Source organism: Geospiza fortis, unplaced genomic scaffold (assembly GCF_000277835.1).
Source record: "Geospiza fortis unplaced genomic scaffold, GeoFor_1.0 scaffold16, whole genome shotgun sequence".
Lineage (NCBI taxonomy): Eukaryota > Metazoa > Chordata > Aves > Passeriformes > Thraupidae > Geospiza > Geospiza fortis.
The window spans coordinates 13,789,373-13,814,824 of record NW_005054302.1 but is presented as its reverse complement, the minus strand read 5'-3'; the positions used below and the strand labels follow the sequence as shown (position 1 = coordinate 13,814,824).

At 37.1% G+C, this 25,452-nt stretch overlaps 1 protein-coding gene across 3 annotated transcripts in view; it reads left to right on the top strand.

The window, feature by feature from the left end:
* The window catches only part of DLG2 (discs large MAGUK scaffold protein 2), a 911,187-nt gene that overhangs the window by 633,962 nt on the left and 251,773 nt on the right, over positions 1–25,452 (top strand). For all 3 annotated transcript variants that reach the window (XM_031066024.1, XM_031066022.1, XM_031066023.1), the window contains one exon: positions 11,051–11,206. In XM_031066024.1, the coding sequence (XP_030921884.1) occupies positions 11,051–11,206 (156 nt within the window). The remainder of the gene's footprint in view (positions 1–11,050; positions 11,207–25,452) is intronic.

The window sequence follows — 25,452 nt, the reverse complement described above, 5'->3', positions numbered from 1 at the left end:
AAGGCCTTCATGGCTGAGCAAAGAGCTTTCTGATGACCTACAATGCAAAATACAGACAAGCATTACTTGACTGCTTGACTGCTGACAAAATTAGAACGCTGATTGATTTCAGCTCACATTTACCTTCAAGGATCATAAAGGACAACAAAAGTGATTCTGCAGATGTGTCCTACTTTAAAAAATTTGAGGAAGGAAAAAGGTGATGAATAGGAGAGAAGCTGATGTAGTGACAGATAATATAGGAAAAGCTGAAGTACTGAACAACACATTTGCCAGGCGTTTAAGGGCCCGGAAAGTAATTGGAATACTCATCAGAGATTGACTAAAAGCAGTTTATGTGCTTGTCCAGACTGGTTGGCTTTCCTGATGAAATTTCTAACTTGCTTGGATGAGGGGAGAGGAGTGTCTGCCCTTCACAAAGCAGTGCCACAGCACAGGTGCTGCCTTGAGCAGGAATATCTGAGGGAAAACACAGCTGACTCCAAAGTCATACCTGACCCATGTCATAACTCCCACTAATGTGCATCTGGGATCTGCTGTGCAGCGCATGGTAATTCCTTTTCTCCACTAGCTATCATGGGGAGTGGCTGCAAAGGTATTTCTCACACCTCTTCTGTGGGGAAGAAAAGCTGTAACACGGGGAGCACCCTTTAAAACTCTTCCAACAGCCTCTCATTCAAACATGAGAAGGGTTGGATGAACAGCTAATCAGAAAAGAAGTATGGTTTGGAAACCTTGTGGATAGCATGGATTGTGGGTTTCTCCTGGGTTGTGTGCTGTATTAACTTGCTAGTTATCCTTCTCCCAGTATGGCTATGCTCATTTGCATGCAGTGGTGTTGCTAAGGCTTTTGACCCAGTCACCTACAGCACGTTTTGAAAGCTGAGGAAGAGTGGAGTAAAAGAAGGCACTGAGTTGGGAACTGACTTAACCAGTAGGCTCAAAGGGTGATGATGATCACTTGGCGTGTGTCAAGTGGTCAGTGATGAGCAGAGGAGCTCAGGGATACCTAAGGCGTCAGTGAATGTCTTCATCAATGACCTAGATCATGACACACAGTGCACCCTCAGCAAATTTCAAGAGGATAAGAAATTAAGAGGGAGTGGTTAACATGACAAATGGCAGAGCTGTATTCTAAAGGGCTCTTGATATACTTGAGGACAGCAGAAACCTCGTAAAGTTCAGTAAGAAGTCTGCATCTCAGATGGAAGAGCTGCACACACTTGTGCAGGCCATGAACATCTGAATTGCAGCTTCACTGAAAATGACCTGGATGTTACTGCAGACACCAAGCTGAACATGGACCCAGAAGTGCACTCTCACTTCTAGTCAGGTAATCAGCATCCCAGGCTGTCTTTGGAGGAGCATGGCCAGCAGAAGAATACGTTCTTTTCTAAAAGCCTTTGACCAGTTCCCATTCTTTGACTTTAGGAGGGTTGTGGAGAGGGCCCAACGTATTCTGAGAGCTCTAAATCACGTGGAGATTGGATGGGTGTTGAGGGCGCTGGGGCTTATTTAATGTTGTGAAGAGGAGATAAAGGGAGAATCTAAGAGCACCCTCAGTAGCAGAGATGATGAAACCAAACTCTACTGAGTAGAGAAGCACCAATGGCAACAGGCACTGGTTTTGGATGTTTTGATTTCAATTTCAGAAGAAATTAAAACACAAGATGGATAGAATAGTGCTGGAATACTACTTGCTATGAAGGGCTCTGAAATATCCACCATTTGAGATTTTTAAGCATTGGCTAGGTAAAATCTAGTGCTGTCAATAGTCCTGATTCAAACACAAGACTGGATCAGATGTCCTTTAGAGATGCATTCCAACCAAATTTTATATGGTAGTAGTAAAAAAAAAAGATATTTTTTGTTTTTGTCATTTTGTGGAACATGTGTTACTAACACAGCAGAGAGAGATGTTACCATTTTCTCTTTAGCATATTTCTGCCTTCCTATTTTCAGAAATATCAAAATTATAGCCTATTAAAGCCTAAAAATCTTGTGGCTTTAAGATGTTAATTTCTTCTGTCTTTGATGAACAACAACAGGAAAAGTCCCATAAAAATCAAGAACTACCATCTTGAGTTTTTACTTCTTTTTTAGCTTCAGATAATGGTAACATCAAACTTCTGTGCTTCAGCTGATAAAAAATTCACTTTAAAATTTAACTCTGGCTAGATATTAAAGATTCATGGATGAAAAAGCTGAGTTATCTGTTTTGCTGTGTAAAGCATGTTTGATTTTTTTACATGCATTTTTGCAAAATAGCATTTTCTGGATGTGGAAGAGGTGCTGAGAATTGGATGGGAGAGAAAAGAGAACCATTAAGTTGAAGTCTAAGGGGATGTGTTTTCCCTGTATTGAAAGTAGTAGCATTCATCAACTATTTCCTTTTTACTTATGTAAACCTGCTAGTTGAATTGACAATGTTTTATGGAAACACTTTTAAGTTTCTGCTGATGCACAGATTGGACCTTCCAGTATTAAACCATTACCACAAATATTACGGTTTGACTTATAGGAGCACATGTAATTGTGAGCTCACAACAATCATTCACCATGCCTAACCCAAACTCAGCGTATTACCTCTACCCTAAAGAGAATAAACGATATGTCATAGTATGGGAAGACTAATGATGCCTTTTATTTATTCCTCTTCTTAAATAACTTGTAAATTTAGCAGATTAGATGTTCAAGTTAATATTGTCATGCTTGGCTGTTGCCTGGGGCTGGATTTTTTATCTAAGGATAGCAAAGGTTTTGTGATTCTTTTTCTTTAAAATTTAGTGTAAAATGCTAAATTAGCTTGTTCCTAAAGTCCTTTTGATTAACCACCATTATTATTAAATTAAATTGCACTTATTTTTAACCATACCAGTATGATGATTTAAAGGATAGAGGGAGAATTACGTGACTTAGTTCATGTTCTATTCTATTCTATGTTAGAAATTGCTGTGCTATTATATTTTAAATACCATAATATTCCATATATATGTTCAGAGTGCTAAGTTATAGGAGCTGATGAAACGGAATACAGAGAGTATTTCTAATGCATTTATGAAAAGCTACGCAAAAGTCAACAAATGCAAGTCTTTGGGAAAACCCCAGTTCATTTATCCTCCAAAACTTATTTGATATGGGTTTTTTTCAGTAGAACACTTTCAGATTCTGTACTCACACTGCAGTATATCAAAGCTTCTCACAATTTTTTCATGCTGACTAGATTATTTTTAAAAGCCTGCATGACTGAGCACAGCATTAAATGGCCAAAGCTAGTTTCCTCTCTACTATTTCTACCATGCCTTTCTGACCCAGGAACATGGTCAGGAGGGATTCTGTTCTGTGCCCTGAATGCCCAGTCCTGTCACATTTTAATATTGAAGAGACTGGAGGAATGGGGGGAGTGTGTTTAGCGAGGGATAAGCGTGCAAATGGGGGAAAACTTGTCACTGGTACGTGAGGATGGAAATCACAAGAAGAGAAGACTGGTATTTAATCAGGTAAGAAGACTTGGATTTGGAAAGGGAATTCAGGACAAGACAGGACATAACAGAAAAATAGGTGAAGAGGCATAAAGAAGCAGTGGAGAAGGGATTTCAGGCCACTGAACCAGCAAATCCCTCAGAGGGTGACACGTGATGTTTGGGATAATCAGTAGTTGCACAAGTACACTGGCCAAGGAACAGAGATACAGAGCAGGCAGGAAAAGTTGCTGATAAGATGCATAGGCCATCTCCCTCTAGAAAAGTGGAGAAGCACCCAAAGTTTCTGGGGTGTGCATGATGTGGGTGTGATCCCACCAAGCAGTCTGTCATGTTAGTTCATTGTCCGTCTGTCTGTCTGGAGGATGCCAGCCTGCTGGTGTGACTGGTTACTCACTGTCTCTCACAAGCAGGGTTCTCATCTCTTAATTGTTAAGTTGGTGACATATTGAATCCAATATGGTATCCCAGAATAGAATTTCTTCTTGATTTGGTCTTTGATCAACCTAAGAAATTTTATTTTTTAAAACCAAAGTTAATTAAAAGAAGACTATTTAAATTACACATTAAATGTTCAGTTTAAAGGGAAAAAAGAGTTTATCTACATAACCTTAAATTGCATCCTTGGTGAAATGCATTCCTTAGATTGAAGCTTGAAGTTGCTAACTTGCAAATTGACTATTTTATATTTTTTGTAATTAATACACAAATTTAATCTTAAACTAATTGTTAAACTTTACAGATGCATAATTGTCTGCCTGAAGTAAGATTTCATTTTGTTATCCTAATTTATTTTAAGTATAATAAATCTTGACTTGAGAGAATAATTTATGTAAAAGTAAAAATTTAGTCATTATCAAGTCACGGATAATCTCTTATTCCTGAGCTATCCTTGCATATTTAAATAGGCCTGTGAGAGATCCCCAAGTAATGGGATTTGACTATTTCTAATACAATAACTGGCAGCTACTTAGTACTTAACACTTACAGAAAACTAATCAAATTTTGGAGTATGCTTTAGTGCTCATATGGAGATTTTTGAAATGAGATAGTTGGATTGGCAGTGATAAAACACAGAGAAATGGTCAGTAGCCTTCCATACTGCACAGAGGAAAGGATAACCTGAAGTACATATGAAATATAACATGGACATGGACCCTTCATGCAGCTCTTGCCACTTGAGAAAGACACCTTGGGGTGACTGTGGTTAGTTCTGTGACATTGTCAGCTCAGTACTCATGGGCAATCAAGAAGGCAATTAAGAATGAAAATAGGATCTGATAGGAGAGGACAAGGGTGTGAAATATAATGGTTTTAATGGTTTTCTCTGTGAATCTGTGGTGCATTCAAGTATTGAGTCCTACATGGAGGCAACTGAAAAAAACCTCAGAAGAGGGTGAGCAGGGGTGTAGCATGGCTTCCAGGGAAAGATAAATAACAAATAATTCCAGTATAGAAAAAAGGTGTCAGAGAGAGGCAGAGCAGAGATCTGCAAAAGTTGCCATGGCACAGAGAATGCAACAGGCAAGGACTAATACCACTTATTAACAACTCAGATACCGGGAGTTTGCAATGCATTGTAAGTTTAAAGTATGGCAAATAGAAGGTTATTTAAATGTTACCCTAGGTTATGAATGTGCAACCAAGTAACAGGCTTGGAGTAGACAAAGGTAGAGATTTTTGGGTATGTCATCATCAGTTTGTGCACAGGGAGTTGTGAAGCCTAAGAATATAAAAATGTTCAAATATGAATGAGAATAATTGCTGATTCATGGTGGACAGGCCTATTGACTACAGTCTTCTAGGATTTAATTTCTGGTCTGTGTGATCCTCGCTGATTTTTGGCAGCTGAGCAGGTGAGGGCCATTCTTTGCTGGTCCCTGTTTCCTGAACAGTCACTGCAGGGCTCTTGGACCTTTGGTCCGACGGTCTCTCCATTCCTGTGTGAAACAGCCTTCTTTTCCATCACTGCAACAGAAAATCACTGCTGATTTTTTTTTTCAAAATTAAGCAGTCATTTAATTTCCCTAATTCCTTATGGTTAAGAAAAATAAGTGAAGAATTGGGTGTAGAATATTAGAAGTTCTAAATTCTACTTATGCATTCTTGTAGTCCATTTCATTTGCAAACTTGATTAAAATGTTAAAATAGTACTGTTAAGAGGAACAAGGCAATCCTTAATCTTCATGACTGTGCTAAAAAAAGCACTTGTTTTGCAGTTAAAGAAATCTTCAAGGCATATGAAAACAGCAGTTAATAACTGAAAAGCTGAGAAATTATTAGTTTTAGAGTTTCCAGAAAGAACTAATGTACTGTACTTCAGGTGTTTTCCTCCAGCTCTTCATAGTCCTCCTCTGTCTTTCATTTAGTTGAAATAAACATGTCATATGAGGGATTTGGTCTCATTTAAATTGCCAGGGCACAACCTATGAAATAAAATCAACTATAAGTTCTAATTACCCTATTGAACAGTAAGGTATGTGGTTCTTCTAGAAGGTTATATGACTGAGTAGCTCAGTCAAAGGACATATATATAAAAATCACGGGCTATTAGAAATGGAAAATTTGTTTGTCTTAAATTGCCATTGATTTTTCGTTCAATAGTGAAATACTTAAAAAGTTCTTTGTCTACTTCTCAGCGACATTATATTAGCAAAACTAATGTGTTAAATGTCTTTATGGAACTTGGATACAATTAATAATTGCTATTCAAAAACAACAACAAAAAAATTGTAAACTTTTAGCAGTGGGAGATTTATTTTCTCTCATATTGTTTCCTGGCTATAGCTCTGCATACTTAATATGTTGTGAAAGCTGAGCTGGTTTCTTTCCATATCATAAAAGGTTTTAAAATGTTTTAAAACCTGAAACTGTTAACATTTAATGTGCTGTGTGTTGGCATTTGATCCGTACCAAACAGGATTCCATAAAAAAAAAAAGTTTTATAAATTGAAGACCCTGCATGATGATGAGGGGAGAATGGTTTTTAAAAATGCCATTCTTTTATAACTTCTGTTCCACAATTAAGTCAGCCTGAAACAAAAAAACAATGATGACCTAATCAAGGAATAATAAGGACTGCAAACAACAAGGAATATTCGCTTTACACAATCTGTTATGAAATAAATAAAACCAGTGTTAGATCGATTTTCTACTTCCCACTGTTACTGTTGTCTTTTCCACCAATTAGTTCTACCTTTCTGTAAGAATTATGCCTCGCTGCTGTTACGTTTGTTCTGAATGACAATTCCAGCTTTCAGCTTTTTTTTTTTTTTCCTTTGCGGACGATTTTCTACTTCCCACTGTTACTGTTGTCTTTTCCACCAATTAGTTCTACCTTTCTGTAAGAATTATGCCTCGCTGCTGTTACGTTTGTTCTGAATGACAATTCCAGCTTTCAGCTTTTTTTTTTTTTCCTTGCTGGAAGAGTGACTCTCTGCTGTTCATGTTACCATTTAAAATCTTACCTTTGGCATTAAGTGACTTGATTCTCTGTCCTGTGAGTTGAACTCTCTGCTGGGGCATGTTCAAGCCATGCTATGCTGCTACTTATATTTACTACTTACATTTTCTGTTGCCTTCCTTTACTATTGTGTGCTTTATTCTTAGACTAATGTAGTTGTTACTGTCCATCCAGACCTAGTACTTGCTGCTCTTATTTGTCAGAAAGCTTTGTTTTTACCTCACTGATAAAGACAGAGAACTGTGATGCCTGTTTGTCACTAAACAAGCAGTGTAAAGGCAGAAGAGGAGCAGATCTGACTAAGAAGTTACAGCAGTAGTTAGTTGTTTTTCAGAGTAGATCCACATTACATAATTTCTCTTTAAAAGAGATATTGCAATTATCAAAGATAAATACAGTAATATTCGCAAATTTGGTATTTTAAGGTGATGTTTTATGCATAGGTATTGACAAAAATGAAGATAATGGATAAAAGAAATTCAATAATATAGTTCTTTATTCTTCCTCAAAAAAAGTTTCAAAAACTGCTTAGCATTTATTTTTAAATTAAACCTGTGAAGCTATACTTGCTGTATCTGAAAGGGATGCAATTGCACATAAACTGCAGTGAATTAGAGCTTAAATAATATATATCTAGCCTTTACACTTTTCTTAAAGCATGCTAAGTGGCTTGCTACATGTTTTTAAATTCATTTGAAGAATTAGTGCATCATAAAGTAAGGCCTCAATGTTTATGTTCAGTTTGGCTCTTAATTATTCTTGCAAGAAAAGTTGAGGTGACCTTGGCTGTATTTTTTCATAATGGCACATTAAAAACTCTTTCTAAATAGCATTCTCATTATCTCATGCTTTGAGAGAGGACAATCCGTCTCTGTCATAGCACTGGAGAAGATGTGCGAGACAGGATTTATCATGTGGGCTGATCCCTTTGGAAAGAAGTCTTTCTTCTTTCTGTGAGGCAAAATATAAATGGCACGAGAAAATGCTGCATTAGAACAATTATTTAATAAAGCTGGGTGGTCTTCATAATCTTCTTCTTTATAATAGGGTATTGTTTTTTTCTAGTAGGTGGCTACTATTGTAGTTAAGTACAAGTTTGCCATAGAGAAAGTGAAGAATGAGGAAGATATTTGAAGACAGGCTGTTGCAGCAAGTATCTCAAATTACTTTTTATGATTAATGGAACACAGTTTTTATGAGCAGGACACTGATCTGCCCTATATCATTTTAGTCATTTCTATACTTGATATTTTTTATCCCAACTTTCAAATATTTTTACACTACTTAATTCATATTTACTACACCACATTGAGAGAGAAAATAAGATTATACTTGTCCTGGACACTGGATGTTATGTACTGCCTTTTTTTTTTTCCTAAATTCTTGCTTTTCTGTGCCAATAAAACATGCAGTCAGAGCCCAACTATGCAGCTGGTAGTTGTTAGCCTATGCATCTGAATAGGATAGAGGCATCTGAAGGACCAGTGCTGTCCATGCTCTCAGTGACCTTGAAGAAGTGACATCTGAAGGGAATCAGGTGGCTGTGGTGATCTCAGACCATTTCATAGGCCTTATACAAAGTGTACTCATAACTAGAATTATCTGATATCCTAAATCTTCTTCTAACCAGAGTACCAGTTTTAAAAGGATAAGAAGTATAAATTCCTTTTCTTAACCTTACGACCTCTCTCTGCAGCTCAAATACAGAGGGTATGATGTTAACTAGGTCACAATAGCACTTACATAATATCAGTGAGTACAGGACTTTATAGTCAGACTTGTTCCAGTTTCCTGTTATCTTACCACCCAGGAAGACTGAATGGAGTGAAAAATTGTTCAGAAATGTTTTAAAACATATTAACATTTGCTGAGTGTTTTAAAATTTGCTGGCCCTGGTAAGACAATTTGTTAGGACTTTGTGTTTATACTTGAAGGACTAATTCAGTGTCAATATCTAGGTAGATGTTGCATGTTTAACTTCATTTTGCTTTTGGAGGCAGCTAGTAACTCTCAATTAACAAAGAAATTCCTCATATCTGCCCATGTCTGTGGCATGATTTGTGTCTCAGCATGAGGTTGGATGGTCACTGACTGATGACTCAGTGTAGTTTGAGCATTCACAATATATCCAAGGGCTAGCAACACTCTGATGTTGTCTACTACACAGAGAAGACAATTAACTTGAATAGAGGACACTAACAAATTTTTTATGGACTGATTGGTGTTTTAAGCCATGGAGGAATCTACAGTTTTTATTCATCTTCCTGCACTGGGGAAATATTTCTTCAATTTTCTTAGTAGGTATCATTCATATTTGATATTTGTACTTGTTCTTTCATATATTGCCTAAAAGCAAAAGTAGTTTCCAAGGGAATAAAAGGCAGTGTTGGACAACAGTGAAATAGAATAGTTTTTATCTGCTTTTTTTTTAATTGAAAGCAACAATTGATTTAGTAGATAAATTATTAAATCCATCCCTCTGGAACAAGTGAAATATACTGATAGAAAATGATTGCTATCTTAAACATTTTTAAAGGGATTTTACTAAGTGCTTGACACACAATGCTTTATAACCAAATGAGTGACAGCTTTGCTATTTTGCTATTTGGTAATCTTAAATTGCCAGTTTTTTAACTGTAAAGTTTTCCCTGGGAAATTCAGGCACAGAGAGTTCTCAAATCGTGGGCAGATTGCTATGAATAATGTTACTAACATTGAGTAAGACCAGTTTTTAAGTAAAGCAGCTACTCCTTTTCCCCCAGAGGACAAACTCAGAAGCTAATAGATTCTCTGTATCTACTAGCACATCCATGACTGTAATAAATTCTGGTACCTGTGAAAGTCACAGCAAAACCCACGCCCATGTGAGGCATAGTGCAGCCGAAAGAACAAAAAAAGTTCATTAACTTCTTGGCCTCTTGATATTTTCAGGCTTCTGAAATAAGATTTCCATCTAGCTAATATTATATGACAGTGATGAAAGGCAGTGGCATACCCTGGATCTTGTGGCAGAAGCATGGATATGATAGCAATTGACCCTTGCCACTCTTTAGAGCAGAAATGTCAGGAAACAATGAGTCGAGCTTCACAGGGCCAGCAGGCACCAAGGTGTGTCCTGGGGCCAAGGCAGGGAAGTTCCAAGGTGGGAGATGCACTGTGGAAGTGGTGTGGGTTTGTTTTGCAAACTGCTCGCCGTTGGTCTCCCGCGGATCCCTGGCTGGTTGATACTAAAGGCTGCATTCCCTTCTCCCCTCTCCCAGACGGCTCCTGGCCGGGCTGTGGTAAGTATTGCCTCCCCCGGGCAGGTGGCTCGCAGCAGCAGGAGGGAAATTTTAGTTTTAAGCTCTTACTCTTTGTATCTAACCTCACAGGCTGCTGCTTGCAGCTTGGAGCAGCCCTGCAAGTGCGATTGCAGTAGCCTTGGCAGTGAGGTTAACTGTTTCAGATGCAGGCTGCATAATGAGATTTTGAAGGCTGAATCTGGAAAGAGAGCAAAGAACTCTTGAATCGCAACGAATTGCCTGCCAATGAGATGAATTGCTCGCACAGTTTCTGGCCATCAGTGTTATTCTAGAATATGGGGCACTTTGACAACAGCTCTGCTTGCAAAGTCCCAGCTCACTGGGACAGGAGTATGTTGTATTAACAAGTAATATGTACTTCATCTATATTACAAATTAATGGGTAAAATATAGTTCTTTTTTCAGGTAACAAACTTATTTTCTTCTATGCTGTACTCAAACTTAAGATCACAGAAAGCTGTGTAGATGTTAGACTTAAAAAAAAAGTAGAAATATTATTGGGGAGATGCCTCACTTTCTCAACTTCAGAGATAAGATATTCCCTTTCAGTGCCACGCTTCCCATAGAGCAGTTTTATGGTCCACTTGTATTGTGTATATTTATGTGCAACTACTTGAATGCCACACCAGTGTTATCAAACGCTAACAATTCCTTTAACAGCACACTTTACTTGTTGGAAAAGCCCCACTGAAAAGCTCTTGACAGATTTGCTATGCATGCTTTTAAAATGATTGCTGTGTTTTCTCTATATTCTCAGCAACTAATATGCACCTGACCTTTTACTCTTGTCTCTGTATCACCAGGCCTCCTGAACCTGTTTACAGCACTGTGAACAAACTGTGTGATAAACCACCTTCTCCTAGGCACTATTCCCCTGTCGAGTGTGACAAAAGCTTCCTTCTTTCAGCTCCCTACCCCCACTACCACGTAGGCCTGCTCCCTGACTCTGAGATCACCAGGTACTGCATGCGCTTCTTCCTCACCTCCTTTGTTAAAGTGCATGAACATCACTGGATTTATCTCATAGTTTGCATCTTCACCATAGATCTTTTTCTACAGCTTGTGCTTATTTTTAACCATGCTTTCACATCTGCACCACTGGGAGATACATGTTACCTTGGTATATAATTTTGGTCATCCAAAATCCAGTGATGAACACAGGCAATGTTTTGATCCATTGGAATGGTGCTCTAAAATAGGTTACATAATATGTACCACAGTTTGCAACTGAATTCAGTGTTTGTTTCTCTTTGAGTATGGAAAGTGACCAAGACTTCACTGAAAGCTGTAGTAATTTGTTTTGATTCAGTCAGTTTATTCCTTTGTTGTGCATACTTAGTTCACTGAGCATCTCTGGGTTTATAGGACAGCTGCCTAAGCCATTCAGAAGAAATAGAGCAAAAAATAATCACCTCCCTCACCAAATCATGGTTAAGAATGCATTTTAAATTCAACATTCCCTAGGCTAGCTGTGCTTTGAGAGGACAGTTAGGAAAGCCTAAAGTTATGAACATTTCCATGACTGAAATAATGGAAGATCTTTCTGTAAAACATTGTCAGTGAATGCTTCCTGATAAATATTTAATGAAGGAAAGCAGACTGCAAAATCTTACACTAGTATAACCCAGCTATTTTTCTATAGACTACAAGGATAGTAGTAAACCATTTGCAAACAATATTTGGGAGATAGAGAAAGAGTTAGGCACAATTTTTCTAGAGTGCTTCCTTTGCTAGGAAAAATTCTATCATCTTTTTTATTCTAGAACAGAAGAAAAATAATTATGTTTGGAGCTTTGATCATAGACATTTTCAACAGAAAACATTTTTCAAAGCAAAGAATAATGTGGGAAGAGCAGACGTGTAAGTGGAAAGTAAAATGGTTAATTAATGTAAGATACACTAACAGGAAAGAAACCCTGGGGGTTAGGAAGACAGCGGTTAAAGGCATTGTAATTTTATGAAATGGAAAGCTCCATTAAAAAAGAAAGAAGACAAATACTAGCAAAGAATGTTACAGATGTGGCAAAACCATGCAGAAGATGTCAGTTTATTAGAATGAAAACTGTGTCGTTTCTAGAATTTGTAAAAAGATGCTTAATCAAAGTGGTCCAAGTGATTAGTCAAGCTGTTCAGCCCAGTGCAATTTTGAGTGAAACAAGTTTGAGTGATTATTACAGTGTTTTATAAAGGTGTAAATATCTGCACAAGGGTGCCAGGCACTAACAGAGCTACCCACAATATTTTAATTTCTTTGCTAATGTTGCCTTAAATTTCATAACTGGGCAAAAAGTTGTAAAATTACTCTGATTCTTTAGGTCAAGTATAAATATGAGTAATTTAACTGTGCATGGTAATTCTTCTGAGGTTTTAGAATAAGACAGTGGAAGAGTTCATTATAGAAAGATTCTTTCAATGTTCCCCTTAGAATGAAAGGTTCCAACTTGAACTAGAAAGTTGAGTGATTGGGTTCTAGTGGATGTTGGGGCCATGGAGTTGAGTGCCTTGCTAACCACAGAGAGAGGTAGTTCATTGCTGAATGGTTGATCTCTCCAGACATGACTACTCTGGAGAGAGGTTGGGAGAAAAGATTATGTTAAGGCTGCTTCCTGCAGCCACATACTTAGTAGTCAATAATCAGTTGATCTCTGGAAGGCTCATAAAGCTAGGCCATTTTGGCATCTGAATGTACAATTCTGTACATTCTTTTGCTTTATGATTGATTGATTGAATACTTGGTCATCAGATATTTGATAGCCTGACATCAGGACTTGGAAAGCTGGGTATTATTCTACTGTGTGTGAGTTAACAATTCTCTTTAAGAACATGGTTTCATTTATCTTCATTCTACTTTGATATAGTTTTGAGCTCTAGTCCTTGTATATTTAATGAGTTTGTTTAAATCAAGAGTCCAACAAAAACTGCAAAAAGAACACAAAATATGAGAAAAGACACAATTCATGGTTAAATGCTCTGTGCTATACTTTGCTACATGCTGTTGCAGAGGCAACTGATTACTATAATTTGTAGTTCCTTCACACTGTGAAATAACATTCAGATGGAAAATATGACATTTTTCCATGTTCTCAGTACTGTCATCTTTTCCACAGGACTCTGAATAGTTGAGTGTGGAGGAAGACATTTGAAATAATATTTCAGCAAATGCCTTTGGTAAGGAAAGTGACAGCTTTACAGTGGATCATGATTCAATTTCCAAATGGACTCCGTATTCACAGACAAGTGGCTGTTCTTCCAAGAGTACTTAATGTACACAGCCCTAAATTTCCCAAAGGCAATGTGGTTCAGGACTGTATTGTGTGGAAAATTTTGAAGAATTAATCCAGTAAAGGACCCTGTTTTAGATCCACAGCTGTGATACCATCATCTCTGTGGGAAGTTACACTAAAATATAATCTTCAAGATACTGACCAAGTATTTTGAAAAGTCCCCCTCTACTCACCTGAATTCCTTAAAGCTCTTTTGCTTCACATTAAACACTTCAATGAGCTCCAATCAAAAATAAGAATGTACTTCGCTTTCTTCATGCAGATTTCCTAGAGAGAGTTCTGCATCAGCATTTGTGAGCCTCAAGTTTGGGGAGGAAATGGCAGGGATTATTTACTTAGTAATTACAGTTATTGTTGTATCTCAGCACTCCAATATTGGGAATCTGCTGTTGATCTGCAGGAAATTCGGTTTGACAAATGACTCTTCCAGAGGAAGAGGAACATGATGCCATATTCTCCCAACTGAAATGTTTGTAAGCCAGCCAACGCCTTTCAAATTGCTGCTCCAGATAATTTGTCAGCTGCTCCTCAGATGATTGTTTTGTCAAGGCTCATTAACTTAATAGGCAGAGAATTCATAGGGCAAAGCTTTATTTGTCTAGAATAAATTCAAGTTTATAACCCTGGCTTTTATGGTGGCCTGTTAACTCCTGAGAGATTTGGAGGTCTAGAACAATGTACTTCCATTTTAGGATAAGTGTAATTAGTTTTTTCATTGAGATATCGGTTCATATGAATTGATATTAAGAGAGCTATGTCAATGTGCAACAGCTGAAAATCTGTACCATTGAAGGCAGGAGTAGAGAGAGAATTTTGGAGTAGTGAGTTTTCCTTCGAGAGCACCATGTGGGAATGGATGTGGAGTACTCATGTTCTGGCCTCTGTCATTATTGACTATTATGTCTACGAATAGAAGATTATTGGCAGTGAAAGGAAGTCAGAGCTCATAGATGTAACCCTCTTTCTACAAACCTGATATTTTATTTCAACACTGTGTGGAACAAAGTGTTCCCAGGCTTTGCACTGAGAACTTCATTGCATTCCCCTCTACAAAGACACACTTGAAAAATGCTTTGTTTTTTCCCAGAATTCACTTCCTTGTTTTCACCAAAATCTTTCTGGCCCTCTAGTTGCCAGTATACTTTTTGGTATAGGGCTGCCCTGAAACTTTTAAATTTTTGGCTTTTTTTTACTTTCTGTTTTTACTCTAGAAGTATTTGCTTTTTTAATAAGTCTCTGAACATATGATTGCTTTTTTTTTTTTTTTTTTGAGTACATGTAGGGAAGGAACTAATAGTTGGGCTTCATTTCAAGGTATTTGATGAATCAGATTATTGACAGCATTTTTTAGAATGACCTCTACTTTCTTTGAGATGGGGATTAGGGAGAGAAGATAATGTTGGCATGAGGCTCTAGGGCAGAGTCTTGGAAGTAAAGTGTGTACCTTTGCATCGGTATTCAAGGGTAACTGAGCATTGTGGAACTCTTAAAAGCCACAGGAATAAAAGTGTGCTGAAATGGATGCAGGCATATGGGTCAGGAGACTGCAGTGTCCAAAACCTTGATGTGTGACGCTGCTTCCAGTGTGTGACACTGAAGGGTCACTGTACTCCTGTGGTCTCTGCAGCCAGCCTGGTGCATGTCTACCCTAAACACTGCTGCCTGTGGTCCCCCCATGTAGTTTTAGGGATCCCTGGGATCCCTCCAGGGGCCATGAGGCCACTGAGGAGGTGCTGATCACTGTTGATAGACTCTGCGAGGAAATTAAGGTAGCTGCCCTCAAAGGTGTGAATAGTGAGTCTCTCTGGTAGTCACTCTCTCATTATTAATATCTGCACAGCCTTTTCCTTCCCAGTAACCTGCTGGGAGCGAGCTTATTGTCAGAGTGATGCACATAACTGCACCTGTGTGTGGCTGCCTTCCAGGGAGGCTCTTGTCATCTTGATTGAAATTCACACTGTACAGGAGTACTCATCGTCCCCTGTTCAATCCCATGTGTTTAATAGGGGAATTATATCTCCCAAAACACATCTTGCCATGTTTTGTGGTTCTGAAATGCCTGGCAACCTGAGAATGGAGCCTATCAAACAACCAGTAAAATAGCAATGATATTATGAAATCGAGTCTTTAATTTGGCCCACATAAACACAACCACCTTTCTTGAATTTAAAAATACCTTCTCAAAATAACTTCTACTGTTTAGTTCTCTTTGTTTGCCTGGCTTTTTGGTTGGTTGGTTGGTGGGTTTTTTTTTGTAGCAATTTCAAATACTAATTACAAAATGGGAAAATAGTCTGTTTAGGTCAAATGCATGTAAATACTCAAATATTTAAAACAAGAATCAGGGTGCATTTGTGCTTCTTATTTTAACACCTTCAGATCAGCTTCTGCACTAATCTGCATTTTACACAACCCATCCACAGACAGCAAGCTTATATATAATGAAGTACTACTATTAAAAAAACATTGCTTAAAGACAGTGGAGGGGAATAAGTTCACAATTCTTTCTGTGGATTTTTGAACATAAAAATAGGCAATAGCAAGGTTCAGCTTATTCAGTGTCAATGAAAACAAACTAACCTTATAGTCACCAAAAAAACCTCATCTTTTGAAAATATAAGATACCTGGTTAAAATAATTCTTAGTGAAGCAGCTCCCTAGAATCATAAGGTGGCATTTTAAAAAGAGAATACTGTGGGTTTTAGTTTTGAGAAATTATTTTTAAGGCATAGTTGTACACAAATGTAGGCATTCAGAGGCACAGAGCATATACCAACCCCTAAGAAATTTGAGATTAAATTGGTCATCACAAGGGTTGGCTTGGGTGCTGATGTTCATACTGATGGGAATTGAAGCATCTTGTTGATGATTTCAGTGAGAATCAGCTATGTAAGTGCTATAGCCTTCACTCCTTGAACAACATCTTTAGCAATTCAAGCACTTCTTTAGCTCCTAGACCTCTCTAAAAATAAGCCTGGAGACCTTGACTCACTGGCAGGAGCACACATCACAGTGGGTGGCAGCCCAGATGAATACAACTATGTGCACATTATGCTTGACAGGGTTGTGCTGCTTCTGAAAACACCTTCAGATCTACAATATTTTATAGTTATAAGGGAAAACACAATCAGCATACACTGTGCTGATTAACTGTCTGCAACTTAAATGCAGTGTTCAACGTAGATTGTCCCTGCTTGTGAATCAGCGTCCTGAGGCCTTTAAATTATTTAAGGATCTTTGCAAATGATAGAAGTTAATTGTGGATTTTTTTTATCACTTTCATTTAACAAATTAGAAAGTCTTAACGGGAACAGTTTCCTATAATTTCTGTTTAATCCTGACTGAAGTGTTCTCTTCAAGTAAATGATCCAGCCATATAACTGTTAGGGTTAATGAAAGAAAAATGATGCTGCCTTTCAATCTCAGCTCTCATGCTATTTTGTGTGAGTGAGTCTCTGACCCTAATAAGCACAAACATTCCCATAAACTCACTTAAGTGCTTTCCTTTTTTTCATGAGGAGTCTTCTATTTTGGACACTATTAATTAAAATTGCTAGGAAGATGCAATTTTCAAAAACTCAGAGAGATGCTTGCAGGAGAATCTTAACCTGTGAAGGCATAAAACCTCTACAGTTCAAGTGTTTAATTATGTGAAGTTGCAGAAGCCTTTCAGGTTTAGATGCAGTGCTTCAGGTTAGAGCTGCTGGGCTTTATTTGCAGTTGTGCTGCTGCCTAATTTTCTTCAGTTGAGCAAGTAATTTAATTCTATTTGCTTTGCTTTGTCAGTAAAATAATCCTCTCAGTTATATTAAGAATAATAACTACTATAGTTAAACAGACTAGAATAAAAATTTTAAAAGAGAAAAATTAAGGTATTTGTTCTGCTCTGTCATTTGGGAAATGTTCCGTATTTTTTTAATATGGTTTGATTTTCAGAGATAATGTGCTTTCTTGTGTTACAGATCTCCTTTTGTTCACAGTCTGCACCCATGAAAATTAAACTGTATATTCTTAGCTCATAAAATGGACAGAAATATTAATTCAGTTCAGTTAAGTAGCAGTATTTTCTTTACTATGTCTTTACAGAAGAAAAAAAGACAGTTCTCAGTAAGAAAACATCTTTAAATCACTAGTATTAAAATCTTCCTGCTGTTTTGATTACAAGCAGAGCTACAAGGAGACATCTGTGAACAAAGGAAAGATGTCTCCTTCCTTTCCATGCCTGTCAGCAAGTTCTGAGTCTCAGTCTCTAAGTAAGTCACAGAAAATGCTCCCAAAGTATCAAAAGTCAGTCTCTATGTATTTTTTCTGGATTAATGGTGAAGACTAGAACCAGGAGACTAGACAAGTGTCAGGCTATTTTTAATGGTTTTGTGCCCAAGGATTTTGTCCAGGGCATTCAGTCACCAGGCATGGGGAACTTGTGGTGGAGCATGACCCTCCAAATTGAAGTTGTGCCTGATGTCTCAGCCTCAGAGGCTGCCATTCACCACTAAGGCTGGCTACAGCACTGGCTGCCTAAACACAAGGCATGAAAATAATCCCATGAAAACCCAGCGAGTTCCTAACCCAGTTCACACAACAACTTTCTTGTTTGAAATCGTCATTTCTGTGAGATATGTTATTGTTTTCAATGTACGTAAGCAGCCTCTCAAACATGTCATTCTGCTCTCTGAAAATCACCTTGAAACAGTCCTTCCAAAATGACAGAGTACTAAACCTCCAAATACAATGTTCAAATTCTTCTGAGTGTGGGGAGAAATTCAAACCCATATATTGGTTCCCTTTCTGGTTCAAGTATATTCAGAATAAATGACAAAAATTTATCAGAAAGTGTCACTCTGCTAAGGAGTGCTGCAGTAACAAGCTACTGGAGCCATTCACTATTTCAGACTTTGTCCACAGTGACAATTATTACCTGACAACTGTCTAAAGGCCACTGTGAGAAATAGGTTTGGAGATTTCAGTTTCATTCCTGTGGACAAGTTTCCACATCATAAAAATCATCACTCCATCTGTCACAGTAATTGCTAGAGTCTTGGCTCATCAGAAAAACCAAGAATAAATTTAACCTAGAGAACAAATTACTTTTTTACCCCATGAGAGAGTTCTTTGAGCTTAGAAATTAAATATTACTGTGGAGGCAGGCTAGATAAAGCTATGCTGTGGCTCCCTGTGCTGTGCCTATTGGGAGAAGAATAGTTTCCAGGGTTGTAACTGCACAGAAAAGAGCAGGAAAGCTTTCTGGTCAGAGCAAAGAGCTGGAAACTGAGAAATCTACCTGTGCTACTGACAGGCTGTATGACCTTGGAAAATTAAAACTTTTTCAATTTTGTCCAATTGTGAAATGGGTGGCAAGTGTCTACAGACACCCCCAGCAGCCCTTGGGGTTAAAAGATATTTCTAGCAGGTGGAGATATGCAAGAATTTCTGCACTACATAGAAAAAGAGTGATCATTTAGTATTAAACAGAGTGAAAGAAGGCATGGTGGAAAGCGGGTGGGACCTCTTGTTACAGCAGTGTAGTTTGTCAGGGAAACACAAGAGAATTGTAACAGTAATAATCATCCTTCCCTCAGTCTTGGTTTGCATTGCAGTTATCCCAGTGGAATAATGTAGTGCTGGCTCAGGCACCCAGATTGTGTTGTATTTACTTACCACCATTTATTTTTGTTGAAATAAGCTCTATATGTAGATATTTTTCAAATATGTCCAGTTCTGTTCATTTTGTCAAGTCAAATAAGGTCTAACTTTGCCCCAGGATATATCTATTAAAATGTTTGTGCAGAAATCAGGAGGAAGAAGTCTCTGAGTCTATGTTAGGCCAGTGATACTACATTGGAGGACAATGTTTTGGGAGGCTTTTGCAAAATTGAATGAGTTGTTTCAATTAGATCCTCCTCTCTTGTAGATGGTAATTTCACTTTACATCTTCAGTCCAAAAAGTATGAAATACTAATTAATGGAATAGCCAGAAACAGAAAATTACTAACTTTAAGAAAACTCTAGATGTGATGGGATCCACGTCCTGAGTCTATGCTAAAATTTCTACATGATTTTGTTTTCCTTTTCTATTTTTTTCGCCACTGTCAAAACATACAAGTACCTTTATGTGTCTATAAGGATAATAACTATTTCCCATTATAAAGGGAAAATTGATTTTAGTAACCAAAGGTTGAAACACAGAGGTCACATTTTCTGCCATTTCTTTGTTTGTAAAAGGCCATGCAACCATCATTAAGAGAAATGTGATGAAATCTATTGTTTATTTCTCATATTACTGCAGAAATAGTTATTGATCAGTACTCTTTACATTTCCTGTTTCAAAAAAAGCATTTGTTGCTCTTTGAAAATATTGATTATATAACTGGAAGAGTCTACAGAGACTTCAGAGTGATACAAGTAATGAAAACCGTAACACTCAAAACTTTAGCGTGTTGAAATTTTGTTTAAATTTTAACTGGACTGAAAGTCTCAACATAACTTTGGGGAGTTGTTGTAAGTTGTTCCATGATCCAGTCTGACAATACAAATACTACAAAGGAGTTTATCAAAATGGGGAAAACAGCAGAGAAGAAAACAAGAAATTGTGGAAATATAAACTCCCCTTTACCTATATAGTACATTTATGTACATGTGCTACAGTTAGGAAGTTGTTTTTAAATGCCATCTGAATAAATATCATCCTTATTTTAGGTTAAACATTCTGGTATGGAGAGAATTGCTGAACTTTTTTTCTTATTGATTTAAATCCATTTTGATGGAAATAAATCTACATTTGTTAGAGAACTGACTGTTATAAAATAAAAGATGGGCTTTCAGATAATTTCACGAGTTAAAATTCAAATGGCTTCTAGTAAGACATAGCTTTGGAAGTATCTAAATTATATTTTTAAAGTGAAATTTGAACCAGTGTAATACAGGCCAAAGATCTATAGGCAAGAATCTCCATTTAAATTCCATGGTTTGGCATGCACTTACTTTGCAAACCACAACAATTTTGCTCGGTATCTCAGTTTGATTATTGAATTTTCCTTCTCTTCACCTTTCAAACATAAAGAAGCTTGAGCATATACTTGCTAGAGCCCTTTACCACCCCCCTGTAACTTCCTAATTAAAGCTATTTCACTCCAGTTCATTCATCTCAGTATTTTCTCACTTTCCTGTTTGGTGTGAGAAACAGTAACTCAGTCCTTTTCAAAGAATATTTTACAGCTATCACTGTGGGGTTTGGGTGGTTAGAGGTGCTATGCTTTTGACCATCAAAATTATCTTGTGATTACTTGAAAATTATTTGGGGTTTTTTGCTTTTTTTAAACTTTGTTGTCTTCTAATGATATAACCTAAAGTGAGATCTAAATACGACTTCAGATCTTAAAAAGTACTGTTGTAGATTCCATTTCAGCTCAGAATATGCATTCAGAATTCAAAGGATAATTTATGTTATCCCAGCATAGTAGGATTGTGCCTATTTTCAGTCAGTTTCTCTTCCAACTCCATAGCTTCTTTGACAAATTTGCACCATAATTCCTTCATGGTAGTTGAAAATTCTGAAAGTGTGTGCGTAGGAAATGACAAAGACATGCTATACAGAAAGACCTAAATGTTTAACAATATAGGTTCATTACTGGGGCTGTTCAGACACCTACTGTGCAGCTCTAAGGTTGTAGAACTCACCTACCACTACTGTCTCTATACTTGCATCCAAAATTTTGCCCAAATTTAATTTTAAGAAACCAACACAAGAAATGAAAGCTATTCTGAATTTAATGATTTTTAATGTCTCCAAAAGAGGGGTTCCCTTTCTTACTACTGACTGTGAAGGACCTTGAGACCTGAACCAAAATCCTTTGGGATTTAAAAATACTGAAAGCTTGTTTTGAAACTGAAAAAGAGAAGAGGGGAGATTCAGAGTTAAAATTTTTGACAGTGTAAGTTACACATTTACTCTACAACACAGCTTCTTAAGAGTATTAATTTGAGAAGTAGTAAGGGGTGGGCAGGAGGCAGGGAACAGAGGGAACAGGAAGGAGAAAAATGGATGCTTATTTATTACACACAAGTCTAGGGGAAATGCAAAATCCCAAGCCTGAGTTTTGGTAGGCAACATTGAAAAGGCCAGGAAAGAAACTGCCCTTGATAAAACATATGCACACATGCAGAGATATTCAGTGCCAATTTGCAGTAGTAGGACACATTGACATAGGAGTTCACCATAAGCCAGAGTGATTATAAGCTGCTGTATCAATATGAAGTCACCGGGAAGAGATTTTCTTTTTGTTCTGCCAAGAAAGAAAAGAAAGAAAATGTGCATTATGCAGAAAGAGTTACAAGCTCTAAACATCCTTGAATTTTGTAAAGGTCTAGTTATGCAACTGGCCTTTCTGGGTTGAACCTAATTTTAGCCAAGTTGTCATTGTAAATTTGTATGTAGAATTTGTTAATGTTTTGGGATTTAAAATAATTAATTCTTTAAAAGGTGTTTATTTCATTTTTAAAGAACAGCACCAGAAGCAACTACTTTATCTGATTTTTTTAATAATGCTTAAAGTGCATAAAACTACTACTGTTACTGCAGAAAATGCAAGATCAGTGAAAGTGACAAGATACTAAAATGCATTTTTTAGCTGACAAAGGGAAGAGGAACTTTTAGTTTGACTTTCAAAATTAAAATTTCAATATTGTTAAGGAAATACAGGAACAGAAACTTTACAGTCCCTAGGGAGATGCAAAGACAATGTCTTTTTCCAGAGTATTTTCATACTCCATGCAGAAAATGCATAATTTCACAGATAATTGGAGTTGTTTGCTTTATCTTTTGAGGATCATCATAATTCTTGCTTTCGTTATGTTGAAATCACTACACTTATGAAGTGGGAAGAAGGGAAAAGAATACAACTCTAGCAGCTGAGTTCTAAATAGCAATGACTGTATCTTCAATCAGGCTTTTCTAAATAGCAGAGTGAAGCCATCATAGTGTAGGACAAAAGCATGTTAGGATGTGCACCTGAGCTGTGCTGAAGCCCACATGGGTGGAGTAGCTAGCAGGGAAGCCAAATACCACTTGCTACTACTCTCTGGTAGTACAGTGCCCTGTGCAGCCCCATGCAGCACCAAGGTCCGCAGCTGGTTCCAGCCCAAGAGGGTTAGCTGATGAAGCAGAATAACCTGCTGCCAATGAATGCCCACACTGATTAATAGCTGACTTGGGCATAGTCACTAACGTGTAGGCAGTTCAGCTACTGATCTGATGAAGGCTGCATAAACTATAATCAGAACTCTGAGTCTATTCGAGGTACAGTGACTAAGAGTTGCAGGTAGGAGGACTTGTGTAGTATCTGTGGTAAGAGCATGGCTGCATTGGAAGCAGAAGTCATACAGGTTTGGTTAGGATACAGACTCACCCAATGCTGTCATTGCACCATGCAGAAGAGAATTCAATTTTGACATTTCAGATTCAGCAGTATGAGTGATGGCTATTCATTTTTCCAATCAAACATTTACAATCATTTCATTTATTATCCTTCAGTCAAAGTGTATAAGAATTCTTGTGTTACAAAGACGTCTGAAGTAGGGGATGAGTTCATGAGTGTCTTTTAAATCATAGGTGCTGCCTAGAATACTGAGATTCAAATGAAACTTCTCTTGGTTGGTATGTCCACGGGATTTAGAAAGGGAAATATGGAAAGAGAGGAACTTGACTCATGATGGAAATTTGAGTCCATTTTTCCGAATGGATTTTGTCTGGTTTCCCAGATACTTCTTGTAATCATCACTCAACAATTAGCATTCACATTGGTATGCCATGGATTACAAGAATAGGTCTTTCAGCTAGGGTACTCAGGTTGTTCTTTGGAACAAAATATCAAAGATTCAAACCTTTCTGACAGGAATCATGTTCAACTGATTATTTTTCCTTACTTTTCCTTTTTTTTTCCTTGTACAATACCATAGTGATTTGAATTAATTGGAAGACTAGAGTTTTATGTTTTCACAAAAGTGGGATTAGGCAGCAGGTGTCTGCAAAGGAAGATCATTACAATACCAAAACCGAATTATATCTCAGCAAACACAGGAGAATTACATGACTGTGTTATGCATGGCAACACAATTCTATAAGCAGTTTTCATGTCGAGGCTGGGTGCCACACCACATGACATCATTTTTTCTAGCATCACAACAACTATTTCTCAAAAAGCCTTCATCTGTTTAAATGTACTACTGTGTATCCTTCTTAAAGAATAGCATCACATAACAAATGATTGGAATGGTAAATTCAAGCAGCATGGACTTGTTTATCAATAAACTTTAAACACAATGCTGCAATACAAAGTTGTGGTTCTAAGTAATCACTAATATAATAAGAAGGGGGATTTTTATAAAACTAAAGTAAATATGCTCTTCACTAAAATAGAATATGCTGTGATATTTTCACTCTGGGTTTCTTTAATTTCTTTCATGTTTAAATTTTCCAGTTCTACTATTCTTGCATTACCACTTTAAAATGAAAGAAATAATTTTAATTAGTTTCAATTTACAGAAATGCAACATTGATGTAGCTTGGAATATTATAAGATTTCTTCAGCTTGCACACAGCTTTAATCTTGCCTACCTTAATAATATTCCAATCACTGTGAGAGTCTGGACATGTCTTTGTTTTCTTAGAGACAAGGAAATGGCAAATGGGGAAACTAAATAGCTTTACTAAGGTCCTAGCAGAAATCCTCTGTGAGACTAGGAAGTTTCAGATTCAATTGCCAAAAGGAACAACAAACAGAGAATACAAATCAAGAGTACTGTGTGCAACTTTAAATTTTAGTAGTGTACATATGAATGTAAATCAGTGTAATTCTGTTTTTGAAAAACTGACAGATCTTCATATGAGTTATAAAATCAATCAGTGGAAAAAGGTGAAAGCTGCCATTTGGCTTGGGAATGTTGATTCATAGACTGATTAACCAATATCCAGGAATTTGGTTAATCCACTTAACTTGGGTACAAAAGTTCTCATTTTTGTATCCAGAGGTCATGAGTAACAGAACCTTCACTGGGTTTCTTGGTGTGTATTTACCAAAATGTGTTTGGAGAATTCCACTGGGTAAAAAATATGATTATTTGAACAGGTATTTTCTATAATAGTAGAATTCCCTGGTATGTTGGAAGAGAGGTGTTACTTGGAATAAAGTAGTGTATCAAAGAAATTCTGAACACAAGAACCTATTGCCATGGAATTTCTTGCCAATCTTGTGAATCCAAGATTTCAAAATATGGATGACTATCCAGTGCATGGGCTTATCCTCCATAATTTTTTTCTATCATCAAAATAATCCATATTTCATATGTGAAGTGTTCATTGATTTCAGGTACTCATACCTTTTCAGCAGAACTGCTTTCTCTTCAAAAATAACACATGGAGAGCTGAAGCAAAATGCTGCAATGATTGCTCAGTTCATGTGCACAGGATAAATATGGACAAGATGCTCATGTTCCAAAATAGCTTCATCGTGGCTATTTCTTTTTACAGTGCTAAAAAACAATGGAATTCTGATTTAGTAGTAGTTAAGGTTAGATGACTTTTTGGTATAAATCCAACTGTGACCATTTGTATTGATTGATTCGTGTTTCCTTGTGCATCCTTGTCTGTTATTCAGATGTTTTCTCTTAAGCAGCAGTATTTTAAATCTCAGTGGACCCAGTGCAACTGGTTCTGGCCAAATCGTGCAAACCAAAGTACCAGAGTACATGCAGAGGGAAAAAATTAGTTGGTAGCAGCATAGACTTACTTCTAGATGAAACTCTTTGTTTAAGAAATAAAACATGAAAGTAGAAGAAACAGGGCAGTGTCTTTATACTAAAGTAACCTTGAAATAACCCAAGAGCCTTAGGTTTGCTGGCTCACTGATAAGAAGATTGTAATTATA